The following is a 23956-nucleotide window of genomic DNA, read 5'->3' as shown; positions in this document are numbered from 1 at the left end:
GATATTCGCGAATCAGGGACACACTTTTCAGGTGATTACGGTATTTTGGTCATGCCAGAGAACTACCACCTTATTTTTAGGACCTGCTTGGTCAGGTGTTCAGGGATGAAGTACATGTCTGGAACTTATTCTAAAAAAAATTTTTAAAGAAATGGCAAGATGTTATTACTGACTTGAGGTGTTGGTTTTATGGGTAGTCTTTATTATGGTTTTCTTTTTAACTCTTTGGTACATCTGAAACTTTTCAAAGTGACGTTTTTTTTGTTTTTAAAATACCCTTCACATAAACCTTGCAATGCCCAACTGCCCATGAATACATCCGAATATCCAGCAGCGCAGATCCGCTCTGCTCCCACCTGTCCCAGCCCCGCACCCTGGCCTCATCCAACACCCGCATCTGGCAAATGTGGACAGAGGCTCGGACAGAAGCCTCACCCAGAAGCTGCCTGAGCTGATCCACACCCAGGCCGCCCACCCACACCTGTGCCCTCGAGCACTTCACTGGCCACTCCCCCCCCCCCCCCCCAGGGCCACATGGACCCTACCAGGCTGTCCTTGACCCTTGCCCTCCTGAAACCTCCACTAACTGCACCCCAAAGAGGGGGTCCCCAGCTGGTCCAGGAAGTAGCTGGCCACACATATGTACCCAGCAGCATGGCAACTTGGAAGGAAATCCTTTAGATCATTTATTTGACTCGAAGTCGGTGCACAGAGCTCTACCACACAGAAGTTAGAAGCTGCGACAGATCGGGTGCCAGGGGCAGTGCATGGATGTGTAAACAAAGACAGAATGAAAATGCCACTTGTGTGTGATTTAGGAGTAAATCGGTACGGGCGGGGGCCCAGGCCCGAGATTACATTCACAGCCAAGGTTAAGTGTGAGTGAACGGAATGTTGGGATGGAAGAGGGCCACCCTGGGTCCTTACCTCCCAGGAGGCTGCAGGTGGGTTTGGAGCCAGAACCTGGGTTAGTGCACAGCCCTCCTCCCGTCCCGGGAAGCATGGGAAGGTGGGAGGGGGGTGCAGAGGGATGGGATTCCAGGAGGAAAGTGGGCTCACATCTCCCTTGCCCATCTCCCCTCTCTCCCCACCCAAATGGGCAAGATCACCCCACCCCTGGGACCCCTCTGCCATTCAGGGGGAGGGATCCGGCCTGAGGAGCCAGTCCCCAAATCCAGGGAATGGAGAGCTGGGAGAAGTGTTATTTCTCTCACAGGCCTCCCAACCTGGACGGGCAGAACCTCAAAATAAAGTGTTAAGGCAATAAATAAAACATCCCAGCTGAACACACCGTGAGAGAAGCGAGTCTGCAGGCTGACAGAGGACCTGCGACGGGGACAAATGGCGTGGGACAGTGACTGCCTCCATCTGCAGGACCAGCGGGGGGCGGGCCCTGCGCGGACTCCAGAGCATGTGTGCATCCTAGTGAGGGCTGGGGGGCTGGACCAGCGTCCACCTCCTGACCTCCCCCCGTGTGGTCCCTGGGCCCCTCGCTCCTGGGGCCACCAGCAACCGCAGCACAGGTGATAGGCCTGAGACGACTGGCGGTCAGAGCCTCCAGCTCAGCACCTGGCACCACCCAGAGTTCTGGGCTCACGGAGGGAGGGGGGTGGTGGTGGCAGAAGCGGGAGAGGACAGGCGTCGGCAGGGAGGACAATGTCCTGGTGCGGTGCGCGGGTCTGTCCAGAGACCAGTCCCTGCCCAGATGGGAGCACACGGAGAGTCCCTCCTGCGTCCCTGCTCCTGGGCCCACGCCTGCCGCCACCGGTGCTCACAGCCCCGCGGGGCCCCACCCTCACTCTGAGCTGCAAACGCTCTAGGGTGGTGGTGGGGTCGTCGGGACTGGCCAGGCGGGGGCCTGGATTCTGAGACCTCTCAGCCCAGGTTCCTTCCAGCTCAGGACACAGATGACCTTCACCACAGAGCCCTGCCCTCCCACCTTTCACCTCCAACCTCCCAGCCCCTCGTCAGCAGCCTAGAGTGGTGGGAGCTTTTGGGGTCCCACACCCAGGGCACCCCAGCTCTGCCTGCCCCAATTCTCTTCACAACAACTTCCTCTCTCTTCCTTACTACCGTCTTCTCCCTCAGGCCCCAGTGGCCACTGGTCCAGCCTCCGCTTCCCCAGCGACAGCCGAGGGCAGTCAGACGGGCCCCTAGGGGCTCCCTCCCTCTCCAAGGAAGTTTACCCCCCAGGCCTTGGGGATTCCCAGATGACTGGGGGTGGGGCAAGGTCAGGGGCAACTGCCCTTGGCTCTCACAGCCTGGGCTCCGTGCTGCTGATGGCACAGATGCCCCGGCCCTTGGTTGTCAACCCAAAGGAGGGAGGAGGCACCTTGTCTCTGCCATCACCCACGCGGACGAGGCCCAGCAGCGCCCCCTCCCCAGCCAGCGCCCGCCACGGCTACAGCTCCTCCGGGGGACCCTTGTCTCGGGGCAGCACGCCGTTCAGGCCAACGCTGCTGGCCGCCGGTGCCCCCAGGTAGCCGAGCAGGATCTCGCTGCGGCGCCGGGACAGCTGCAAGATGTCATCCGCCAGCGCCGGCACCGAGGTGTAACGCACGTTGTCCAGGTCAAACATGTCCCTCAGGTACTGCACGATCTGGTGCTGGGGCACAGGGCTGTCATGAGACCTGGGCCGAGGCCCCTGCCCGCCTGATGGCCTCCAGACCCCCCAAAGCCCTCCCCCTGACCTCTGGGACCCCGACCGAGTCTCGTGTCCTCGGGTTCTGGTCCCAGGACTTCCTCAGACCCGCTGGGCCAGGCTCCCAGTGGAAGGGGCAGCGCGCGCTCTCCGGGTACCCACTGGCTTTCCTGAGGGGCAGGCCCAGCCTCTCTGCACGCCGGGCACCTTCCAGGGCTCCATCCCAGGGGCCAGGACGGGCAGGCCCAGGCGGGCGCGGTGGCCTCGGCGCCCTGCTCACCTTGAAGAAAGCACAGACTTCGGCGAGCTGGGGCTTGGGTCCAAGGAAGCCAAAGGCCAGGACGGGGCTAACGTGCTCCGATACGGAGTAGAAATGGGAGATGAAGCCGTCAGGCACCTGTGCGGGGAGCAAGGTTGAGCCTGGGACCCTGGTGTCATCTTGAGATCTGGGTCTTAGAGGGAGGCCTGGCTCGTTCACACCCGTGCTGGGTGACCCTGGGCAAGTGACTAAGGAAGGCCGTGTTTTCACCTGTGCAGAATGGGGGTAACCTCGGGGCTGCTGGGAGGGCTGCATAAGGAGGGGCCTGGGGCCAGCCCAGGAAGTGCCCAGAGCCTGTACTGGCAGCAGCTGGTATCATCAGGGCAGCAGAGCCTGGCTGGCGAAGAGGAACAATGGACTGCAGCCCCGATAGTGCAGCCAGCCGCCGCCTGGGAGTGCAGATAACAGCAGCCCGATGGCGGAGAGGCCGCTCTGCCTGCCCGTGGGCATCCTGCCCCCACCCAGGCGCCGCCTCTGAGCCAGCTGCCACGCCTTGCCTGTGCCCTCCCTCCCCCAAGGATGCCCCTCCCCTCTTCTGCTGCCTCCAGCATTTCCCGATGCCTATTCTGCTGGGCCCTGCAGGGTGAGATGAAGGTGCTCCTGGTCAAGGGAGAGGTGCTGGCAGGACAGGGGGCCAGTGCTGTGACAGAGGCCAAGAGGTGCAGCCCGGCCTGGGGCTCGGCAAGGCCTCCCTGCACAGCCCCATTCTCACACCCTACCCTGTCCTGCCACAGCCAGGGACCAGCACACCCTGATTGGAGGGTCAGCTGAGCGCCACACCCAGAGCCCCCCACAGCGCTCGCCAGGGGCCCCTCCAGGTCACTCACCATCAGCAGCCTCCTCTTGGCTTTGAGGACTGACCAGCAAGCAGTGGCCAGGGCCTACACCAGAGACAGACCAATGGGACTGAGTAATAGGCCAGGGGGCAGCCCCTGCCCACCCCCCAGCCCGGACCCCACACAGGAAGACAGGGCCTGGTGCCCGAGCTCTGCTGTTTCCTCCCCTCAGTTAGGAATCAGATACACCGAAGTCTGATCGTGCCCCTAACGCGGACCCGTGGGGCCCTGGGCCAGCCACTGAGCATCTCTGGGCCCGTTTCCTGACCTGCAGCATGGCCATAAGCCGGCACCCCATCTCACTCAGTGGTGTGGGGTCCATGGTGACCACCTGGATGCCTGCGAAGACCACCCAGCCCTCTCCCTCCCCTGCCACTGTCCGGGCTTCCTGAGTGGCCCTGCAGGGGCCCTAAGCTCAGTGCTCTCCTGCAGTAGTGCCCCTCCACAGCTGAACTGCATTAACAGGATGCATAAAAATCGGCAGCAGTAACGCAGCACAGAACGAGCAGACTGAGGTGACGCACAGTGCGGAAGGAAAGGCACAGGACACTGTTTTGCATTGGTGCCAGGACAGAATGGGTCCCTGGGAAGCTTCTCCAGGGCCGAGGGGAGGGGAGCCTGCCCAGGGGGGTGACTGCTGTCTGATGGGTGGGAAGCCCAGCCTTGGTGCCCAAAGCCAGGGATGGAGGGAGCCGGGGTCCAGGCCATCGTGCAGGGTCAGGTGAATGTGCTGGGACTGCGGGCAGCCACCCACCGTCTCCTTGAAGCTGTCGGACAGCCAGCGGTTCCTCAGGACGGCGAGCACGGAGGACGGGGGGTTCTCCAGGTCCTCGAAGGCGTCCATGAGGATGAAGTCCAGCACGATGTCATAGAAGCTCATGCACACCACCTGCGAGAGGCAGGCTGCGCTGAGGGTAGGTCCGGATGGGAAGACTGAGGCCGGAGGGGCCAGGGCAGGTGTGGGCCACATGGCTGAGCAGACCCCGCCCTGCTCTATAATGGGGTGCAGCTGGGGCAATCCCTCTGCCGGCCTGGGCCTAGGACAGAGCAGACACTGGGGGCTTGTAGCACCGATGGAGCCATCTCAGACCCTCAGAATCAAGGCGGAGCTCGGCACAGGTACCCCCTCCCCGCTCAGGGTCTCAGGAACTTAGCACAAACCAACTCACCCCACGGCCCTCCAGCTCCAGCCGGGTGGTCGCCCAGGTCTCCGGCCGCAGAGCATAGTTCAGCATCTCCTCGTAGCTCTCCAGGAAGCCTTTGGGGCTCTGGGGAGAAGCACAGTCCGTTCGGGTCATGGGAGAAGCCCCAGGACCCAGCTGGAGTAGATCCACAGGGACAGGCTGGCCCATAGATGGGGACATGCCAGGGCAGGGCCAGGGCCGATCCCTGAGCAGCAGCCACGGAGAAAATGAGGCAAGAAGGGTCCCCTGCCCACCTCGATGTGCCTCTGCAGAGAACAGGGCGTTTGCAGGACAGACCCAACACCAGCGCCCAGCAACGTCTCAGCCCAGCGCATTCCTGAGCACCCACCGCCTCCCCGGAGACGCCCAGGCCACAGGAGGAGCTCACTTGGGAAGGACGGGTGAGGTCATGAGGTTGAGTCAGGGAGCCAAAGATCCAAATCTCTATGACCTTGAGCCTCACTGGTGAAATGGGAGAAGCTACAGCACCACCCTCATGGGCCTTTTCTGGGGGAGTCAACGAGCCACGCACGTAACACAATCAGCCGCGTGCCTGGACCTCAGCAATAAATAGTGCATAAGACTGCGGCCGCCAGCACTCAGGACAAGTTCTTCACTCGCCCGGACTGCGAGTTTAGCTGGGCACAGCCTGCAGGTGTGGGTGCGCATTTACGGACATGGAAAGCTAGTATGTGCCGGGTACTGATCTAATATAGATCAACTCAGCTAATTCCTATGGTTCTATGACGGACATTCCGGTACTAGTCCCACTTCACAGTTAAGAATACTGAGGTTTTGTGAGATCAATGACATGCCCAAGAGCCAGGCAGGATGGAGCGGACACAGAACAGCATGGACAGGTTGATGCCATGTATACAGAACCATGTGCAGAGGAGGCACTGAACCGATGTTCGCTAAAATGTGAACTGGGTGGGGTTGGAGCTCACTGAGTAATGAGAGAACAAGGCAACCTACACGCAGGATGTGGAGCGATGCTGGAGGCAGCTGATCAATGGTTCTCTCTCATCACTGATGTTTCTCTCTCCCTCTCTGAAATCAATTAAAAGTAAGTGTCACAATTAAAATAAATAAATTTAAAAAACAGAATATAGCCGAAACCGGTTTGGCTCAGTGGATAGAGCGTCGGCCTGCGGACTGGAAGGTCCCAGGTTCGATTCCGGTCAAGGGCATATACTTTGGTTGCGGGCACATCCCCAGTAGGGGTTGTGCAGGAGGCAGCTGATCGATGTTTCTCTCTCATCGACGTTTCTAGCTCTCTATCCCTCTCCCTTCCTCCCTGTAAAAATCAATAAAATATATTTAAATAAAAAAACAAAAACAGAATAAAATAAGGTGAGGGGGGAAGAAAACCTGAAAGAAGAGCCCCCTCCGCACCCCCCCGCATAAGTACCTTCTCAGCCTTGGTCATCAGGCCTGTCACCATCTGCCGGCCAACCTCCCCGAAGAAGAGCTGGTGATTCTGGTCCTCCAGGAGGCCCTAAGGAAGGGGCGGGGTGAGCTGCCCAGCGGGCAGTCCCCCGCAGCCATGAGGAGGGCAGGACACTGTGTTAAGCAAGTGACCATGTGCACAGAGGGGCCCGTGTGGGAGCAGGCCCCGCAGGAGGCCTGCCTGCCTGCCCCCGTCCCGACTGCACCTCCGCAGGTGCCTGCATCACAACCCACCTCGAACGCCTGCCGCACACAATGCAGCTTGGCCAGAAAGTCATGGTCACTGTAGCAGCCCAGCAGCTCTGTCCTGAGGGGAAGCACAAACCGTCAGGTGACCTGGGCCCCATCTAGCGATGCCTCCGTGTGGTTCTGAGTGGAGCCCTCGGTGGCCCTGCCTTGGCTTGACAGCGTGACCTTGGGCAGGTGTCTGCCCCCCTCTAGGCCTCAGTCTCCCCAAACCAAAGGACGAGGCTGACTGGATGCTCTGAGGACGTCACCCTCAACAGCCCTGGCAGGTCTGGTCACTGGGGGTCGGGCTGACCTTGGCCTCCTTCAGGCCCCAATTAGCAAAGGACAGACATGGCCAACTGCTCCCAGGTGGCAGGACGCCAGGCAGGGGGCTGCTGCCCACCCAGGTCTGCCTACCCTTTATCCCAATCACCAGGACTTCAACTTCAGCTTTCAACCATTTCAGTCAGTGAACTTGAAACATAACTTAAACGTGGAGTCGTGACCAAAAGCCAAGTTCTGAGAAAAATTCATGTAAAAGGAATAAGATACCGACAATACCACAAAAAGGGACACAGGTTGAGGATCAGGCCCTCTGTGTTTCCGTGGCTGGACCCCTCCGAGAACTTAGGTCAAGCACGGTACTTGGGACCATCCTAGGCCCTCCGTGATGGGGCAGGAGCTGTTGCCAGCCCATCGTGGCCCTCAGTGAGCCTGGCCCAGCTGAGTCCTCACCAAAGACCGCTGGCTTCTCCGGCCTCCTCCAAGGAGGACAGGGCCTGCCCACCCGCCCCCTGCTCCTGGCCTCCCGCCTCCCAGGCTCACCTGAGGGTCCGGCAGAGCACCTTCCCCTCCTTCACCAGCTGCAGCGCCTCCTCGTAGGCGGCAGCGGGCCTGGAGAGTGGGATCAGGTAATCTTCGACCTGCAGGGACTCGAAGAGCTGGGGAGGGTGCAGAGGAAGAGGACAGTCACGTCAAAGCCCGTGTCAACAGCGGCCCAGAGGGTGAGGGCCCATGCCCAGGGGACACCCTAGAGGCGACCTCTCAGAGGAGTTGTCAGGAGGCAGAAGCCCGGGTTCAAGCCCAGCTCTGGCCCTCAGTGTCCCCATCTCCAGGGGTTCTTCCCCAAGGGACCATACACTGGGCTTGAGCCCGTGTCCTCCCACCCAGGCCAGGACAGCTGGCCGGACACACACGGCCATGGCAGCAGACTAGTGCCAAGCAATGGGCATGCGGCATAGAGAAGGGAGAGGTCAGCGTGGGCTGGAGCCAGTGGGCAGAGACCCTGCCCTCACCCCTAGGACTTGGGACCCCTGGCTTCTCAGGCCTCCCCACCCCCAGCCACTGCACGAGTCCCCGGGAAGCAGCTCGTGGTGGCTGCCAAATTCTGCTCCCGGAGGAGGAAACGGCTGCCCTTTCCCATGACCGTGCTCACCCAGGGTCGCACAGAGGCCCGGCCTCCTCCCCCATCCCGTGTCCACCCACCTCCCCGCTCACCTCGGTAGCAGAGAAGAAGGAATCGTCCGAGATCAGGCTGTCCTCATCGTCCGCCCGTAGACGCAGCGAGCCCTCGGTCAGGGGCAGCATGAGGGTCCGCTCTGGGAAGAGCAGGAAGGGAGGGCTGAACTGAGACTCCCGGGAGCACGGAGCTGACGCGCAGATCCAGAGCCTAGAACACCTGACTCTGGGCGGACGAGGCTGACGAGCACCAAGTTCCTATTTACTGAGCCTTGTTCGTGAAGACCCGGGCTCAGTGCCTCAAGTGAATGGCCTCCTTCAATCCTAAGACATCCGTGGAGGTGGGCACAGTTAGGTGTGGAAACGAGGCTGCTGAAGGAACCTGCCCACAGCCACACAGCTGGACCCCGAGACCTGGGGGCCCCGAGATCTTCAGGGGAAGTCGCTTCCCCTCTGACAGGCTGAACTGAGCCAATGACAGATACCAAAGGGCTGAGGGAGCCCACGGGCCACCTACTTGGTGTTCCCATCCTCACCTAAAGGCTGAGAGGGTCTGCACCTCCAAAAGCACCTGGGAAAGGCTTGTGAAACAAATTCTCAGAGCCATAACCCTAAAAGCCCCACCCGCCTCCTCTGCCGCACGGGAGGCCGAGGGTACAGGACCCTGTGACAGGCAAAGCTGCTCAGGGAGAGGTGTGGGAAAGCGTGTCACCCTGGCCAGGCCTTGCTGGGCCTGTGTCACCACTGGTAGAGCTGGGGAGGGAGCTGGACACTCAGGAGTCCACTGCCCCTCCCTGCCCCGCCCCCCACCCGGGGCTGACAGCACACAGGAGAGCCCGGGGCCCTCAGGTTCACTGCACGGCTCTGCACCAGCAGCCACGCCCTCAGTGATGTCACGGCCCTCTACCCCAGTGGGGCAGGGTAACGGCAAGACTTGTGTTCCTACACCTTTGGTCTGCTCCGGGCTAATCTGTGAGCCATCCCCTCATCAACCCAGTGTCCACAGGAAAAGACGCAAACCAAAGGCTAGAGCAGCCACAGGGAGTTGCTGACATAAGCCCAAGCTTGCTCCCAAAGGGATGGGGCCACGGCACTCAGGGTCTCACCCCAGCTCTGCTCCTGCCTACCACGTATCGGGGAATGCCTCGGCCCCTCCAGCAGCCTCAGTTTCCCCAGCTGTGCAAGAGATTGGAGGAGGTCTGAGGGCCCTGGGGATTCTGGTTTGCCTGATGCACTGAGGGGATCACACCCCAGCTCTCTCACTGCCTCCCCGCCTCCACCCTGCCCCACCCCACTGCAGCCTGTGAGGGGCCTGCTCACCCAGGTCCAGCAGCAGGCTGTCGGATGGGAAGGTGGACCCAAACTCCTCCTGCAGGTGGTAGGCCCGGTGTAGCAGGGACTCCAGCTTCTCTGCAAACTCCTTCCGCTGTGACTCTGGCTGCAGTTAAAACAGCGACCATCAACCCAGGCCCTCCAAGCTCCCATGCCAACAGCCCCTTCCCTCACCAACAATGGGCGCCCGGCCTCTGGGGGGAGGGGCCGGCTCTGGGACCCCACAGTGAGAGCACAGATCTAGACCTGAGCTGCCCAATCCAGGAGCCACTAGCCACATGTGGCCAGAGAGCCCTTGAAGTGGCCAGTCCCAACTGAGATGTGCCCAAAGTATAATACACACTGGGTTTCAAAGACTTAGTACCAAGCAAATACACAAATAATCTCAGTGATTGTCCATCACACGTTGAAATGGTAACATCTGGGATACACTAGCTTCTATAAAATACATGGTTACAGTTAATTCACCCGTTTCCCTTTTACTTTTTAATGTGGTCTCTAGAAACTTTGAAACAACGTAAGTGGCTTCCTACTGGCAGCGTTGCTGCAGGCCCCAGCGGACCTGGGTTCAGACAGCGGCCCCACCGGTTCCAAACTGTGTGATCGGGAGCAAAAGCGTTCTCATTCTGAGCCTCAGCCTCCTCAGCTTCCCCATCTGTAAACTGAGACAGGAGCGCCTACCTCCCAGGATCCTGGGGGAAGCGTGAACAACGTAAGGGCTGCACAGCACTGGCCCACCGTGCCAACCAGGAAGCGTTAGCTGTTTTAACACTTACTGTACCAGGACCTGTTGTTACCGGGGGACTGAGAGAGCAGTCAGGAGCCCAGGGAGAGCTGTGTGCTTGGGAAGGCACTGTACGCAGCAGCCTGTGGCTCAGCGACCTCCTCGCTGCCCTCGGCCTCCAGACCAGGGCACAGGGAGCAGGGGGCACTGCTCCTTCAACCCCAGGCTCATGTTGTCCAGGGGCCAGGCATGAGCAGGCCCAAATCTGTTTCCACAGAGGCTGTCAGATCCTGCACTTGCACGTAACCAAACCCCGGGGAAGAGACAGGGGCCCACTCGGGCCTGAGGCCTCTGGGGAGAAAAAGCCGGAAGAGCTCAGAGGGGACAGTAATGGTGGAAGTGGCTGCCTTTCACTGAGCACTTGCCCTGGACCTGGTACCTCACAATTCACCCTCCTGGTGTGCCTCAAGGCAGGTACTATTATGACCCCATTTCACAGAGAAAACTCAAGGAGGTTAAGTGGCCCAGCCGACCGCCTCGAGCCTGGAAGAGCTGGGATTCGACCCCAGGTCATGGGACCCAGGCGCACTGGACACTTTGCTCAGTTCTCCCACAGGGATAGACCCTGCTCCCTGTGGCCCGCAGAGACTTGTAGCTTTGGCCGAGATCTGCCAGCTCTGTCTCTGTGAAGTGATCTTGGTTAGGAAACCGTTTCTTAGCCATGACACCAAAAGCACCAATGACAAAAGAAAAAGTAAAGATACTGAATTTCATCAAAATTAAAAACTTTTGGCCCAGCTGATGTGGCTCAGTGGTTGAGCACTGACTCATGCACCAGGAGGTCGCTGGTTTGATTCCCACTCAGGGCACATGCTGGGTTGGGGGGGAAGGGGGGGCGCGTGCAGGAGGCAGTCGATCAATGTTGATTCTCTCCCATCGATGTTTCTCTCTCTCTCTCTCCCCTCTCTCTCTCTCTCTCTTTCCCTTCCTCCCTCTAAAACCAATAATAAAAAATAAATAAGTGAAAAGACAACCCAACAAATGGGAGAAGATATTTGCAAATCTTATCTCTGATAACAGGCTGTTATTTAGATTATCTAAAGAACTCTTACAACTCATGAATAAAAAGACAAGTAACCAATATAAAAGTAAATCAAAGGATCCGAATAGAGATTTCTTCAAATAAGATATGCAGACAGCCAATAAGCACAAGAAAAGATGCTCAACATCATTACCTACCAGGGAAATGCAAACCAAAGGAACCGCGAGATACCACCGCACACCCACTAAGGCGGCTGGGATGGAAAAGTCAGGGCTAACCGCTCGGTGGAGGATGTGGGGAGTCAGAGCCTCGTACACTGCTGGTGGGGAACTGAGACGGCACAGCTGCTGTGGAAAACAGCCTGGCAGCTCCTCAAAATGTTAGACAGTTACCATAGGACACAGCTTCCACCCGGGAGTCCTCAGCCATGAGAATTCAGAAGACAGGTCGACTCAAAGACTTACACACAAGTATCCACAGCAGTGTCATTCTTAAAGGCCACAAAGTGCAAACAACACAAATGCCAATCAAATGGGGAACAGATGAACAGAATGTGGAGTAGCCACACAGCAGAACGTTCTTCAGCAGTGAACGGAAACAAAGCTGCGATCCTTGTCCCAACAAGGATGAGCCTTGAAAACACTGTTATTTGAAAGGAGCAAGTCACAAAAGGCCACATATGATAAACTCCATTTGAAGAAACATCCAAAACAGGCAAATCTACGGAGACATGAAGTAGATTAGTGGTTGTCTAGGGAGGGATGGGGGCGGGGCCCGAGGCACAGGAGGGGAGGTGTGACTGCTAAGAATATGGGATTTCTTTTTGGGGTGATGAAAATGTTCTGAAATTGTGGTTGTGTGATATATTCATACAACTCTGTGAATATACTAAAAGCCATTGACGTCTACAATTTAAATTGGTGAATTTTGTGGTATGAGAATTATGTTTCAAGAAACTTGTTAAAAAATATTTAGCATAAACAGACCCAGAAACAAGGAGGCATGGATCAGACTGTCGGGCCTCAGAGGGAGAGTAGGAGAGGGTGGGGGTAAAGGGGAGAGATCAACCAAAGGACTTGTGTGCAAGCATATGAGCCTAACCAGCGGTTAAGGACAGCAGGGGGGTGGGGGCATGTGTGGGGAGGGGTGTGGGATGGGAATGGGGGGATGAGGACAAATATGTGATACCTTAATCAATAAAGAAATTAAAAATATATATATTTAGCATAGAAAAATACCCAGAAGGACACCAAGTGGTTCTGTTTGGATGAAGGGTTCTGGGCATCAGTAACACCGATGACAAAGATCATTAAGATCATTTACTGAGCACCTACTATGCGCCAGGATCACATGGGTGGCACTGGTGTCCCACCAAGGGCACCAGGGAGGCCAAGAGCCTTTGTCCAAGATCAGAGTCTGAGCTCTTATTTTCCCACTCTTTTCTATTTCTGTATTTTCACTATTTTGTAAGGAGTATTTCATTGCTTTCACAATTAGAAGAACAATGCAAGTTCTATAATGTTACAATGTAGCATTAGCAATAAGTACAATTTGGGACATTAAGCTCCTCCCTCCACCTCCCTGCCCTAGCACACCCCACGGTCTGCCCACACGCAGAGGTGACCCAAAGCAGCTGCATCCTAGGGCACCGAAGGCTTGCTTGCGCCACAGGCATTTCCCAACCTTTGTGTCCACAACCAGGTGGTCATGCCTGTGTGACAGGCCTCTGAGAGAATGCCCACAGCTGGGGCGGGGCGCCCATCACCAACTGTTACAGGCTGTGCCAGGCATGTCCCCATCCTGTTGCTACAAACTCTGATTCCCAGACTCCGGGCCAACAGAGGCACAGGTGGAGGAAAGAAGGGGGCAGGGAGGAAGGCAATGAAACTCTTCCCTCCTCCTCCTGCCTCTCACCATACCCCTGCCCCACCCTCCCAAAGTGGGGACAACCCCTGCTGGCCAGCCCCTGCAGGACTCTGGGTGCTAGCTTCCAGGACACGGCCTTGGCCCCTGAGCTCTGGGCACCCCCTCTAGCACTGGGACAACTCAGCTCCTCCCTCACCTGTGCAACCAATCCCCAGGAGGACTGACCGCCCTCCTGGTGCAACAACTGAAGTTGTTCCCATTTCCTGGCTAACACCCGACTGACAGATATGTCAGACTGCTCCCCAACAGGTGCCCCTCCCCGTGTGACCTCGCTCCAGCAGAGCACAGGAGCTCCTAAAGGCTTTGTTGTTAATACAGAAAAGTGTAAAGAATAAAACAGTCCTAGCCAGTTTGGCTCAGTGGATAGTGTCGGCCTGTGGACTGAAAGGTCCCAGGTTCGATTCTGGTCAAAGGCACATGCCCAGGTTGTGGGCTCGGTCCCCAGTAGGGGGTGTGCAGGAGGCAGCCGATCAACGATTCTCTCATCATTGATGTTTCTATCTCTTTCTCCCTCTCCTTTCCTCTATGAATTAAAATAAAAAATATATTTAAAAAAATAAAAGAATAAAACAGAAATGGCCCACAACCTCACCATGTATACAAACCCCGCCCATAGGCATGTGCTCAACATGAGAAAAGTCCAACAGTACAGAAAGATACTGAAAAGTAGATGGAAGTACAATACAAGCCTTCCCACCTTTCCCTGCAGACCCTCTCCCACAGATCACTGCTAACAATTTCCCGGGTCGTGTACCTGTCACGGGAAAGGAAAACTGCACGCATGTACCAGCAGCTACCAGGAGGCGCACAGATACACGGATGTATCTTTTAAAAATGCACACCTGCGTCATTCTATACACATTCTACATCTTGCTTTTTTCACTTGCTATATCGTGGAGATAGCAGCCTATCAGCCCACATAACTTCCCTCAGCCTTTATTTAGATTTTTGTTTTTTTTAAATATGTTTTTATTCATTTCAGAGAGGAAGGGAAAGGGAGAGAGAGATAGAAGTATCAATGATGACAGAGAATCACTGATCAGCTGCCTCCTGCACATCCCCTACTGGGGATCGAGCCTGAAACCCGGGCATGTGCCCTGACCTGGGAATCGAACCGTGACCTCCGGATTCATAAGTCGATGCTCAACCACTGAGCCACGCTGGTCCGGAGGTCACGGTTCGATTCCCGGCCTTGTAACAGCTGCATAGTATCGCAGACCCTACTGATGGGCAAGTAGATAGCTCCCAGTTTTTCAACTATTACAAAATAATGCTTCAGTGAACATCCATCTTAGGACATACATTTGGTGTGCTCTTCACAAAAATGCTTCATTTTAGCTTCTTCACTGTATTTCTCTTTCCTGATACTGAAATAAAGGTTCACTGTAGAAAACAGACAATGCCCCCCAAAAAGTACAAAGACAAAGGCCATGTGACCCGCTCCACTAGGAACAGAGGCTATTTCCCACCAGTCCTGCAGGAACGCGTGGCCGGGATCAGGGTGTGAGCATCTCTGTGGTTTATTGCATAATTACCAAGCGCCAGGCTTGTGCTCGGCACATTATTGGTTGGACTGATAACCTGATCAAGGGGAAAACTCCATCCAAGGGGATGAGTGTCTGGTTGACAGGAGGCGGGGCTGCTAGGCTGCCTCTCAAAGTCTGGCTGCTCACCAACCTCTCCATGGTCAGGGGTGGGGACCACCTACCTCAGAAAGTACTTCGGAAGCAGTCTCAGGGTTCCGGAGGCTGTCCCCTGGTGTGGGGGTGCTGCCGCTGTCTCCCCTCTGCCCCACGCTCAGCGCCTGCTCCCATTTTTGCAGAGCCTCCTCGAATAACTCCATGCCTGAGCAGGGGCCGGAGAGAAGGGAGAGTCAGGCCCCAGCAGAGGGAGAGCAGCCGGGCCCTGCACAGCGTCACTCAAGAGGGCCCCGAAGGACAAGAACGAGCAGAACCGTGTGGGCCGGGTCCTGATCACTTTAAGATGCTGAGTTTATAGGCCGTCATTCAGATCAGATTTGTTCCCACACTGTCCCCTGCCCAGAAGTGGCTGGAAACCAGGGAGTGAGGGTTTGGGGGCAGGGAGGGAGAAGTGGGTTGCAAAGCAGCCCCTGGAGAAGTGTCCTGGGCCTGGCCTGTACCGTTCCCCGCTGTCCTGCCCCACCCCGGGGGAGCTCGAGGCCACCTCCCGGCCTGTACCTTGCATGTAGAGGCTCTCGGCATTGCCATCGCTGGTAGTCACAGACTCCTCCATCCCTCTGGCATCCCATGGTCCCGAGCACGCAGCTGTGGAGCTGGATGCGTTCACCGCCACCATCTGGGCGCCAAGCAGCGCAAAGACACAAGGGCAAGGGGTGAGGCCTTTCCAGACCCTCTGCAGGACCCCAGCCGCCCCCAGTGCCTGACCATGTGCCACACACACTCTCTCCAGATGCCATCCCTGCAGCCAGCCCCTGAGTGCAGAGGCCAAGCCCTCAGCACAACCTGGTCCACCATCTCCAAGCACTGACGACACCGCACAGAAACTGCCGGGGTGGGAGGAACTATCGAGGCCAACACCCAACCCAGGACTCAGCAGCCTCCTACGAAACCCGCCCTGGGCCCCTTCCCTGCTCTGGGGCTCCGCTACCAGTCAGACAAGGAAGACTGAGGGAGCAGCCAGCACATACAGGCCAGCCAGAGCCCTCTGACTCCCACACGAGCAGCCACCTCCTGTGACGGGCTTTGGGTTCCTCCAGGACAAGAGCTATCTCTTGCTCACCCCTTGGTCCCCAGGGCAGGCCCAGTTCAGAGCTGGGGCTCAGTCCTGACTGAATGAATGAATAGCTAGATGAGTGAATGAGCCAAAGTCATTTCCCAAGTGAATATAACCTCTCTTTGTCTTATTTATTTCTGTATCCTCAGCACCAAGAAGAGTCCCTGGCACAAAGCAGATGTTCACTCAATATCTAATGAATGAATGAATGAACTTTCATAGATAAGTATCTCCCCCAAGAGGCCATCAGCTTCTCTTCTGCACCTATCCATGTTTTTCCCACCGATGCCTGGCACTCAGTGAGTGATCAATGACCACCTCTAATAGCCTGCATGGATGGATGATGAGTGAACAAATGCATGCATGAATGAATGAATGAAAGACTAAATGAAATCTCTACTCCCATCTCCCTACCACTCCACAGCCCCCTGAGGGCAGACTGAACCTGACTCAGTAGCTGGGGACTGAGCCTGAGGCTGTGGCAGGCACCCTGGCACCCTCCCGTCCTCACCGAGGCCAAGCTGTGGGAGGAGCCCGAGCGCTTGCTGGGCTCAATGGAGGAGATGCCACTCAGGGTGTCGTTGCTCTTGCTACTGGGGCTCTGTACCCTCCGGCTGGAGTAGCCTGTGAGGAACAGGAAAGAAGGGGTCACGCAGGCTTCCAATCAGCCTTTGGACAAGTCGTTCCCACCCCAGACCACCTCCCCTCCTCATCTGGAGTCTAGCCTGACCTTCTAACTCTGGGTGACGGCACAGCACCCCGAGCTGTGCATTTGGCAGAGGAGTGCTGGGCCCATGCCACTCGCTACTGTATGCCTGTCACCAGCACAGCGCCTGAGGCCCGCTACTTCCCCGCCTCCTCTTCCTCTGCCCAGTGCTGCTGGGCGAGTGGCTGATTTGGAATTCTCCTCCTTCCAAAAAGGATTCAAGGTAACAACTTTTGAAGATACACCAAAGATAGAGAGGTTGGTGCCGAAGTAGTTCCCGGTTTCCCAGGGGCCAATGCAAAACAGAAACCCAGCGAATCAGCATTTCTCAGGTCTGTTCTAAACAAATCTAAAAACTCCTTTTTTCCACTGTAAAGATAAAACTTTCCTTTTGCAATGATAATTCACAATGAAAATTCATTTTCACACAGGACCCAGATTTTCCCAAAGGGTCCCCAGATCATGAGAACAGCCGCTACCTCCTGGACACGGGTCAGGCCACATCACCCACCACATCCTTCCATGACTCGGGAAAGGGGGTTCCACTGTCAACCCCACTTCCCACGTGAGAGGAGCTTGTAGACAGGATGTCACTAGCCCAGGATCCCACAGTTAACAGGGGCCCAGCTGGTTCAGGTCAGGCCCTTCCCCCCACCTCACACCTACCTTTCTTCACCGATGGGGTCTTCTTGGCCATGAGGATGGGGAGGGGCACCGTGCCCAGATGCTCACCTCCCATCTCAGGGCCGACCTGCTTCTTCCTCCGCCTTCGCCTCTTCAGCTGGTGGGCGGCCAGGGCCAAGGCCACGGTCCCCAGGGCTGTGGCAAACAGGACCTTCCGCAGGCCTGGTGTCAGCCGCAGCTGTGAGAATGCAGACTGCGGGGAAAGAGGGAGACAGCTGTCAGATCTCCCCTGGAGAGCTGCCCCGGGGAACAGGGAGCACAAAGGAACAGGGAGCGTACCGGGCCCTGGGGATACTTGTTGACCAGGGAGACAGCCACCTCAAGAGAGGGGACCTGGCCAGCCGCTCTGAAATGTGGACCACAGAGGTGTAAAGAGAAGGCTGGGGATGGCAAAATGACGATGCCAAGGACATCAACCTGGGCCCAGCAGGTCATGACTAACAGCTGCAGTGACTTGGTGCCTGCGACGTCAGGACTTCACCAGCGTTTCCTGTCTGAATGCCTGTCCCCTCCTGGTGAAGAATCTGAGGCTCACACTGTTGTTAAGACCCATGCTCAAGGTGACAGAGGGACAGAAATTGAACCCAGGTCTGCCAGCTCCATTCCTCAATGACTTCTTGAAGATGATGACACTCACTCCACCCAACTGTCCCATCTGTCTGCATCCCTACTCCACCCTCACTCTGCCTGCTGGACGGGGAGCCCCTCCGGTGGCGCTGCACCCCACTGGGCAGAGCTTTAGAAAGTGTCATGAGGCCTGGTCAGCACAGACATTTGAGGCAGCAGGTCAAGGCCAGGCGAGGGGCCCTAGACTCCGAACCCAGTCCCTCTTGCCCGGCTCAGACAGGAGACACTGGACACCTGAACAGCAATGGGGCCAGAGTGGTTAAAGGGCAGGACCACGAGCCACCCAGTCTTTACCTGTCCAAACGTCGTGTACAGGAACACGGGGATCTCGGCCACCGTCATGGCCAGGGCCTGGATCATGGACATGCCCTCAGTCCTCCGGAACGCCATGGCAGGACCAACACCCCAGGCAAGAGCCCCTGGGTGGAGTGTGTCCGAGGAGAGCGTCTTCAGCTGGCTGCTGGCTGGGTCCCAGGAGCCAGGCACGGCCCGGAGAGACAGGAATGTGCACACCAGAGGGTCCCTCCGCAGAGCTGAGAGACGGACCACCGCGTCAGACACAAGGACATGTGCGCAGGAGCACAGAGAAACGCACACGAGTGCCCTGGGGGATGAGGCAGGAGCAGAGCCTCCACCCGGAATGCCAGGCCCGGGCCGGAAGGCGGCCACGTGCCCCACAGACCCTCTGCCCGCCAGGAGCCCTGGGAGCAGAAGGCGGTGTCTCTGGCATGCTGGCCCAAGAGCAGGCCCAGGGGCGGGAGATGGAGAGGTCACTCTCAAACGTCACGGCCTTTTCTGCTGAACCAAAACCTCAGGCCTCTAAAGGGTCAGGCCCCTGAGAATCATTACAACGGTTTCAGCTCCCACAAAGCGAAGAATGCTGTACTTCCTGTGGACTACGGTATGAAAACAGCAGGCTGTTTCCTCCAATCATAATAATGGCCGCCTTTACACAGCTGTGTATACTTTGTGCTGAGTTCATCTATATTATTTCTCTGAATGATGGCAATTCTGTCAATAGATGCTCTCTACCTGTGCCCCTAACCATGCCAACTGCCAATGAGGAAACCGAGGCTCACAGGGGCTGCCAGGAGTCCATGTTACACAGAGCCGGTGTGAGGCAGAGGCAGAACTGGGACCCGGGTCTCCCGGACATCAGACTGTGCCAAATTCGACGTGAAGCAGCAAGTGGCAAGCCCCAGAAGACGACAGACGACAAGGGCAACTTTCCCCGGGGGTCTTCTGAGACCCTCCCAGGGCACCCCACCGCCCGTTCCAAGACAGCGAGTAAGCGGCTTAACCACAGAGAGCCCGGTCCCCAAGATCCGGCAGGGTGTTCCTCACACACCACCCCCGAGGCCCAGGATGCCTCCAAGGTCTCCGGGGAGCTCAGGCAGAAGGAATGCGCAGGCCAGCACAGACCCTGTCTCCTTGGGCGGGTGGCCAAAGTCACCGGACCAGCACAAGAAACAGCTTATCCCCAGTGAGTGGGAAGGAAGGACAGTGCTATCAGTCCCGCTCTCGGCGGGGCTGTGTGAGGGGGCTGGCCGGGACACGTTCTGGGGCTGAGGTAACCGTCATGCCGAGGGTAGGAGCCCTCCTGCCGGGAGGCTGCCAATCCGGCTACGTGATGGCCAGGGGTCAGGGCCGGGGTTCATATCGTAAGCCGCCTCTCTCACCCGCTTCAGCAGCTATTTCCCAAGCACTTACTGCAGGCCAGGCTCGGGACAGGCTCTCCACGGAGGGCCTGGGTCTCCTCACCCACAGAACTCTCACGACCACTGTACACAACGGGGAAACCGAGGCTCTGAGAAGTAAGTGGCCTGACTGAAGTCCCCGAGTCAATGGCCAACCAGGGATGTGACCTCAGCTCTGGGGGATCCCAAGGCTACGGCGTCTCCCCTGAGCTGCCTGCTGCACCTGCCGCCTCTCCATGCCACACCTGAAGGACTTCGGGGTCCCCAGGAAAGAAGCCCACACGCAGTACTAAGGATGAGCCGGGCCACAGGCTCCAGGAGGGAGACAGGGCTGGGAGGCCGGGCATGTGTCTGCAGGGAAGTCAAGAGCAGCCCCTGAGCCTGCTTCACTCCAAGGATGGATCCAGATCCAGCCCAACCGTGCTCTCCAGGCCCCCGGCTCCACCCAGGGAAAAGCCTCCGTGATGATAAGCCCATGCCCATGGCCATGTCTCCACCCCACCGACACTTCTAATGCCATCCCCCCATGGGCAGTCACCTCTCCCGCCCTATAACCTGGGGCGGGCACCTGCTCATTCCATCCTCCCCACAGCACTTACAACACCCTCAGCCTGGATGCCCACACTCTCCACCCCCTCGCCCTGGGCGCTCCCATGAATGACTCTGGCCTCAGCAGTCTCCCTTTCGGCCTCCTCGACCTCAGCAACGACCCTGACCCAGGCGCTCCCTTGAACCACCCTCTGCCCAGTCTCACTCACTCAGTTCATGCCACCCTGGACACCTCACCGGTCCGACCGGGCAGGGAACTGGGCAGTACCACCCTGGACCTCAGCAATATCCCCGTCTCCAGAATCTGCCCACTCCACCCCCGACGCCTCCCAGAGCAGCCCCGGTCAGGCCCCGCCCCTCTGGCCCCGGACCTCGGGAAATCTCGGAGGGTCCGCCAGGTGCCCACAGTCGCCGCCACGGCCGGCGCACCGCTCCTTCCATCCCGGGCACCTTCCCGGCCCCGCTCCGACCTCCACCACGTTCCAGGCCCGAGCATCTCCCCACTGACCGGGTACCTTCCGTTCCACCTCTCGCGCCGCCCACGGCCAGGCACCTGCTCCTTCCAACCCGGGCCCTTCGAGTCCGGCTGAGCCCGGACACCTGCGCCCCTCGCCAGGGCCCCGCGCAGGCCCGGCTCCCGCCAGCTGCAAGCCTCAGCCCCGGGCCCTGCCGCGCTGCCCGGCCGCCCGGCGGGCTCAGCCCCGGCCGCCACTCACCCGGGAGCCCATCGCTTCGAAAGGGCAGCGTCTCCTTCCCCGGCGTCCGCGCAACCAACCCCTCAGCCGCTGGGGGGCGTGGCCTTACGCAGGGCCAAGGCCCCTCTTTGGCCAATGAGCGTCTCCGAACCATTCCGCGCCGCTCGGGCTTCAGGTCAATGGGGTGTGTCTCCCTCGGCCCCGCCCTCTAAGTGCGGTTGAGGCAGGAAAGTGATCTTTTCTGTCCTGTGATTGGCCAGAGGGCTCCGTAGATTGACACGGAGGCTGGCCGAGGGAGGCGCAGCAGCTCTTAAAGGGAAAAGCAATCGGGTTTGGAAGGGGCTTTATGGAAGGAAGCTGTGGCCGTGGGAGCCCACGTGTTTGGCTCCGGTACCCCTTTGGGTCCCCACAGACAAGTCCTTCCCGCCCTCCAAGCGTCCATTTTCAAACGCCACCGCCTCTGACTTCCCACTGTATCCTCTTCAACATTTGCCACTCGCCACCTCCTTCCGGAGCTCTTTGCGGAAGTGCTGTCCCCGACCAGCCCGCGTCTCCCTTAGAGCTGGAGTCAAGCGATTCCGTTCCGGCCGGGCAGTTGTGCCCAGTAATACGCACGGGGTTTGGAATCCGTTCTACCACTTCAGCTCTCTGGAGTTGATTCCGTTTACCCCTCCGTAAAAATGGGGGTGCAATTCCTGCCTCACAGCGCTGTGCTGGGGCTTGGAAGAAAACAGTGTGAAGAGCTGGGTACAACTAAGTTTTTCAAAAAATGCTTTTCTGTAAGGTCACATTCATTCATTCAACAACTATTTCTGGTTGCCAGCCCTTTGCCAGAGTGGTGGACAAGATACATGTAATTAAGCCCTGGCCGGTTTGGCTCAGTGGACAGAGCGTCCGCCTGCGGACTCAAGGGTCCCAGGTTTTATTCCGGTCAAGGGCATGAACCTTGGTTGCAGGCACATCCCCAGTAGCAGCTGATCGATGCTTCTCTCTCATCAATGTTTCTCTCTCTATCCCTCTCCCTTCCTCTCTGTAAAAAAATCAATAAAATATATTTTTAAAAAGATACATGAATTAAGATACTTAAATACAATCTTGTAGGATATTGCTTTAATGGAGGAAACTCAGGAATGTGGGTGTTAACATAAGAAATATTCAAACCTGTAAAGAATTTTTGTGAGTTTATTTGAGCCAAACTGTCGGTAATTGCCAGGAAGCAGAATCTCATCCGCTTGAGAATGGCAGTTTTTCAACTTGTTTTATACATTACAATCAAAAGAGAAGTAAATGGGTTACATGAAATCCATTGGTGATAGATTAGGGAGGCGGGAGAAAGCAAAGGGGAGGGGACATCTGGGATTGGATATGAAGTGAAAGGATAGACACGTGCTTTTTTTCCACAGGTGGGTACAGGATAGTTAATAGTCAACAATTAACATGATAACACCACCAGTGAGGGAATTTGTGGTCTCTGCCCTGGTGCCCAGAAGAGTGAGGAGGGCGGGGATAAGAAGGGAAGTTACCCTGACATTCCAAAGGTATGTTATCATAGATGGAAAAATATAATAGGCTCAGTTAAGGTCAAAGTTGATCTTTGTCAGGGAAGATACTGGCCTAGGACTTGACTACCCACCACCATACTTTTTATTGTTGTTGTTAATCCTCACCTTGAGGATATTTTTCCATTAATTTTTTTTAAGAGAGTGGAAGGGAGAGGGAGAGACAGAGAGAGAGAAACATTGATGTGAGAGAGATACATCGATTGGTTGCCTCCTGCATGTACCCTGACCAGGGCTGGGGATCAAGCCTGCAACCCAGGTATGTGCCCTTGACCGGAATCAAACCCGGGACCCTTCAGTCTGCAGGCCAACGCTCTGTCCACTGAACCAAACCGGCCAGGGCCATAGACTGCTTTTTGATTTAAAAACGTTTTACTTTCAGACCATCCTTTGTGGTAACTTTAGGTCTCTGAGTTTGCAAGGCCGCCACGCAGGCCTTCCCAGAGCTCGTCAGGTTAGCGTGTGGCCCCTTTTTGCCCACATGGGCAATGCCAAGGGGTAGCCGGCCTTTGGTGCGGAGGTGAGAGACTTCCAAAAGAAGGGACAGCCAGGGGACACCTAGAGAATAAGCAGGGATTAGCTGGAAAGAGAGGGGGAAGGAGTTCCACAAACAGCCTGGCTGTGACACAGAGGCAAGAGAGAACCTGGCATCTTTTTTTTTAATATATTTTTATTGGTTTTAGGGGGGGGGGGGAGAGGGAGGGAGAGAGAGAGAGAGCGAGAGAGAGAGGAACAAACATTGATGGGAGAGAAAATAGATTGGTTTCCTTCCCCAAATGCAAGTACATACCCTGACCTGGGGCACCTGACCTGGGGCACCTGACCTGGGACCGTACTGAAACCTGGGCATGTGCCCTGACCCAGAATTGAACGGCTACCTCTTGGTGTGATCTTGGGGTGCACGGGACAACACTCAACCAATTGAGCCATACCAGCCAGGGCAGAGAACCTGGCATCTTTGATTCAAGGTGGCAGGGAGTGGCAGCCGATGAATCAAGGAAGAGGGAGCCAGAGCAAAGGAGAGCGGGTGCCACCACCGGACTGCCTGGGTTCTGGGCTAAATCCTCCCCTTTTCCCCCTGTGACCTTGGACAAGTCACTTCACTTCCCTAAAGCTTTCTCACAGATAGGCTGGGGTAGGTGATGGGAAATAAACAAAGCCAGGCACGCAGGGGGCAGAATCAGGGAGGAGAGGGGACCAGTCCTGGCAGGGAGCTCTCCACTAGGTTAAAAGATGAAGCCTAGAAGTTTTAGGGCAAGGAGAGGTGGAGACCGGTGAGAAGCCCCATCCCAAGCCTCACGGGAGAGGGGTGTACCAGCAGGCCACCCCGCTGCCTGCCTGGGGCTGTGAGGACCTAAGTTCTAGGTCAGCACATGTCCGCTCTCCCCTCCTCTCTTCCCTTCCTTCCTGGAACCCCTCCGCACAGCCTCCCCCAACTTCAGGGACCTGGAGAGCATGCGGGGGTCGGGGAGCGCAGCCCAGCCGGCCTGTCCCCTGGCTCAGTTGTCCTTAGTGTCAACAAGGTCAAGGGCAGAAGAGGAGGGTG

At 57.1% G+C, this 23956-nt stretch overlaps 1 protein-coding gene across 2 annotated transcripts; it reads right to left on the bottom strand.

Moving 5' to 3' along the window:
* Positions 1-519: 519 nt before the first annotated feature.
* On the bottom strand, positions 520-20926 carry MIGA2 (mitoguardin 2). Of its 2 annotated transcripts, XM_008152537.3 has the most exons (16): positions 20873-20926; positions 18205-18443; positions 17266-17476; positions 16405-16517; positions 15338-15455; positions 14848-14984; positions 9436-9553; positions 8155-8255; positions 7483-7598; positions 6664-6736; positions 6392-6478; positions 4966-5064; positions 4551-4685; positions 3788-3841; positions 2922-3038; positions 520-2605 (listed from the first exon to the last, which is right to left on the bottom strand). In XM_008152537.3, the coding sequence occupies exons 2-16, from the start codon at positions 18298-18300 to the stop codon at positions 2402-2404; spliced, it is 1779 nt and encodes a 592-aa protein (XP_008150759.2). In that variant the 5' UTR covers positions 18301-18443; positions 20873-20926; the 3' UTR covers positions 520-2401. The 2 variants fall into 2 exon arrangements, with proteins under 2 accessions (XP_008150759.2, XP_054583333.1); XM_054727358.1 differs by lacking the exon at positions 20873-20926 and having other exon boundaries at positions 17332-17476; positions 18205-18378.
* Positions 20927-23956: the final 3030 nt, after the last annotated feature.

Source organism: Eptesicus fuscus, chromosome 15 (genome assembly GCF_027574615.1).
Source record: "Eptesicus fuscus isolate TK198812 chromosome 15, DD_ASM_mEF_20220401, whole genome shotgun sequence".
In the NCBI taxonomy this organism is placed as follows: domain Eukaryota; kingdom Metazoa; phylum Chordata; class Mammalia; order Chiroptera; family Vespertilionidae; genus Eptesicus; species Eptesicus fuscus.
The sequence above is the reverse complement of the archived record's forward strand: the minus strand, read 5'-3'. Positions and strand labels throughout refer to the sequence as shown.

What these genes read in the sequence shown, in the direction of transcription:
- MIGA2 (XM_008152537.3), bottom strand. Translation starts at nt 18,300, where the DNA reads ATGGCGTTCCGGAGGACTGAGGGCATGTCCATGATCCAGGCCCTGGCC. An exon ending in TGTACACGACGTTTGGACAG is followed by an intron (nt 17,477 to 18,204) that starts GTAAAGACTGGG and finishes CTTTCCCCGCAG; the next exon opens with TCTGCATTCTCACAGCTGCG. An exon ending in TGGAGCTGGAGGGCCGTGGG is followed by an intron (nt 4,686 to 4,965) that starts GTGAGTTGGTTT and finishes TGCCTCTCGCAG; the next exon opens with GTGGTGTGCATGAGCTTCTA.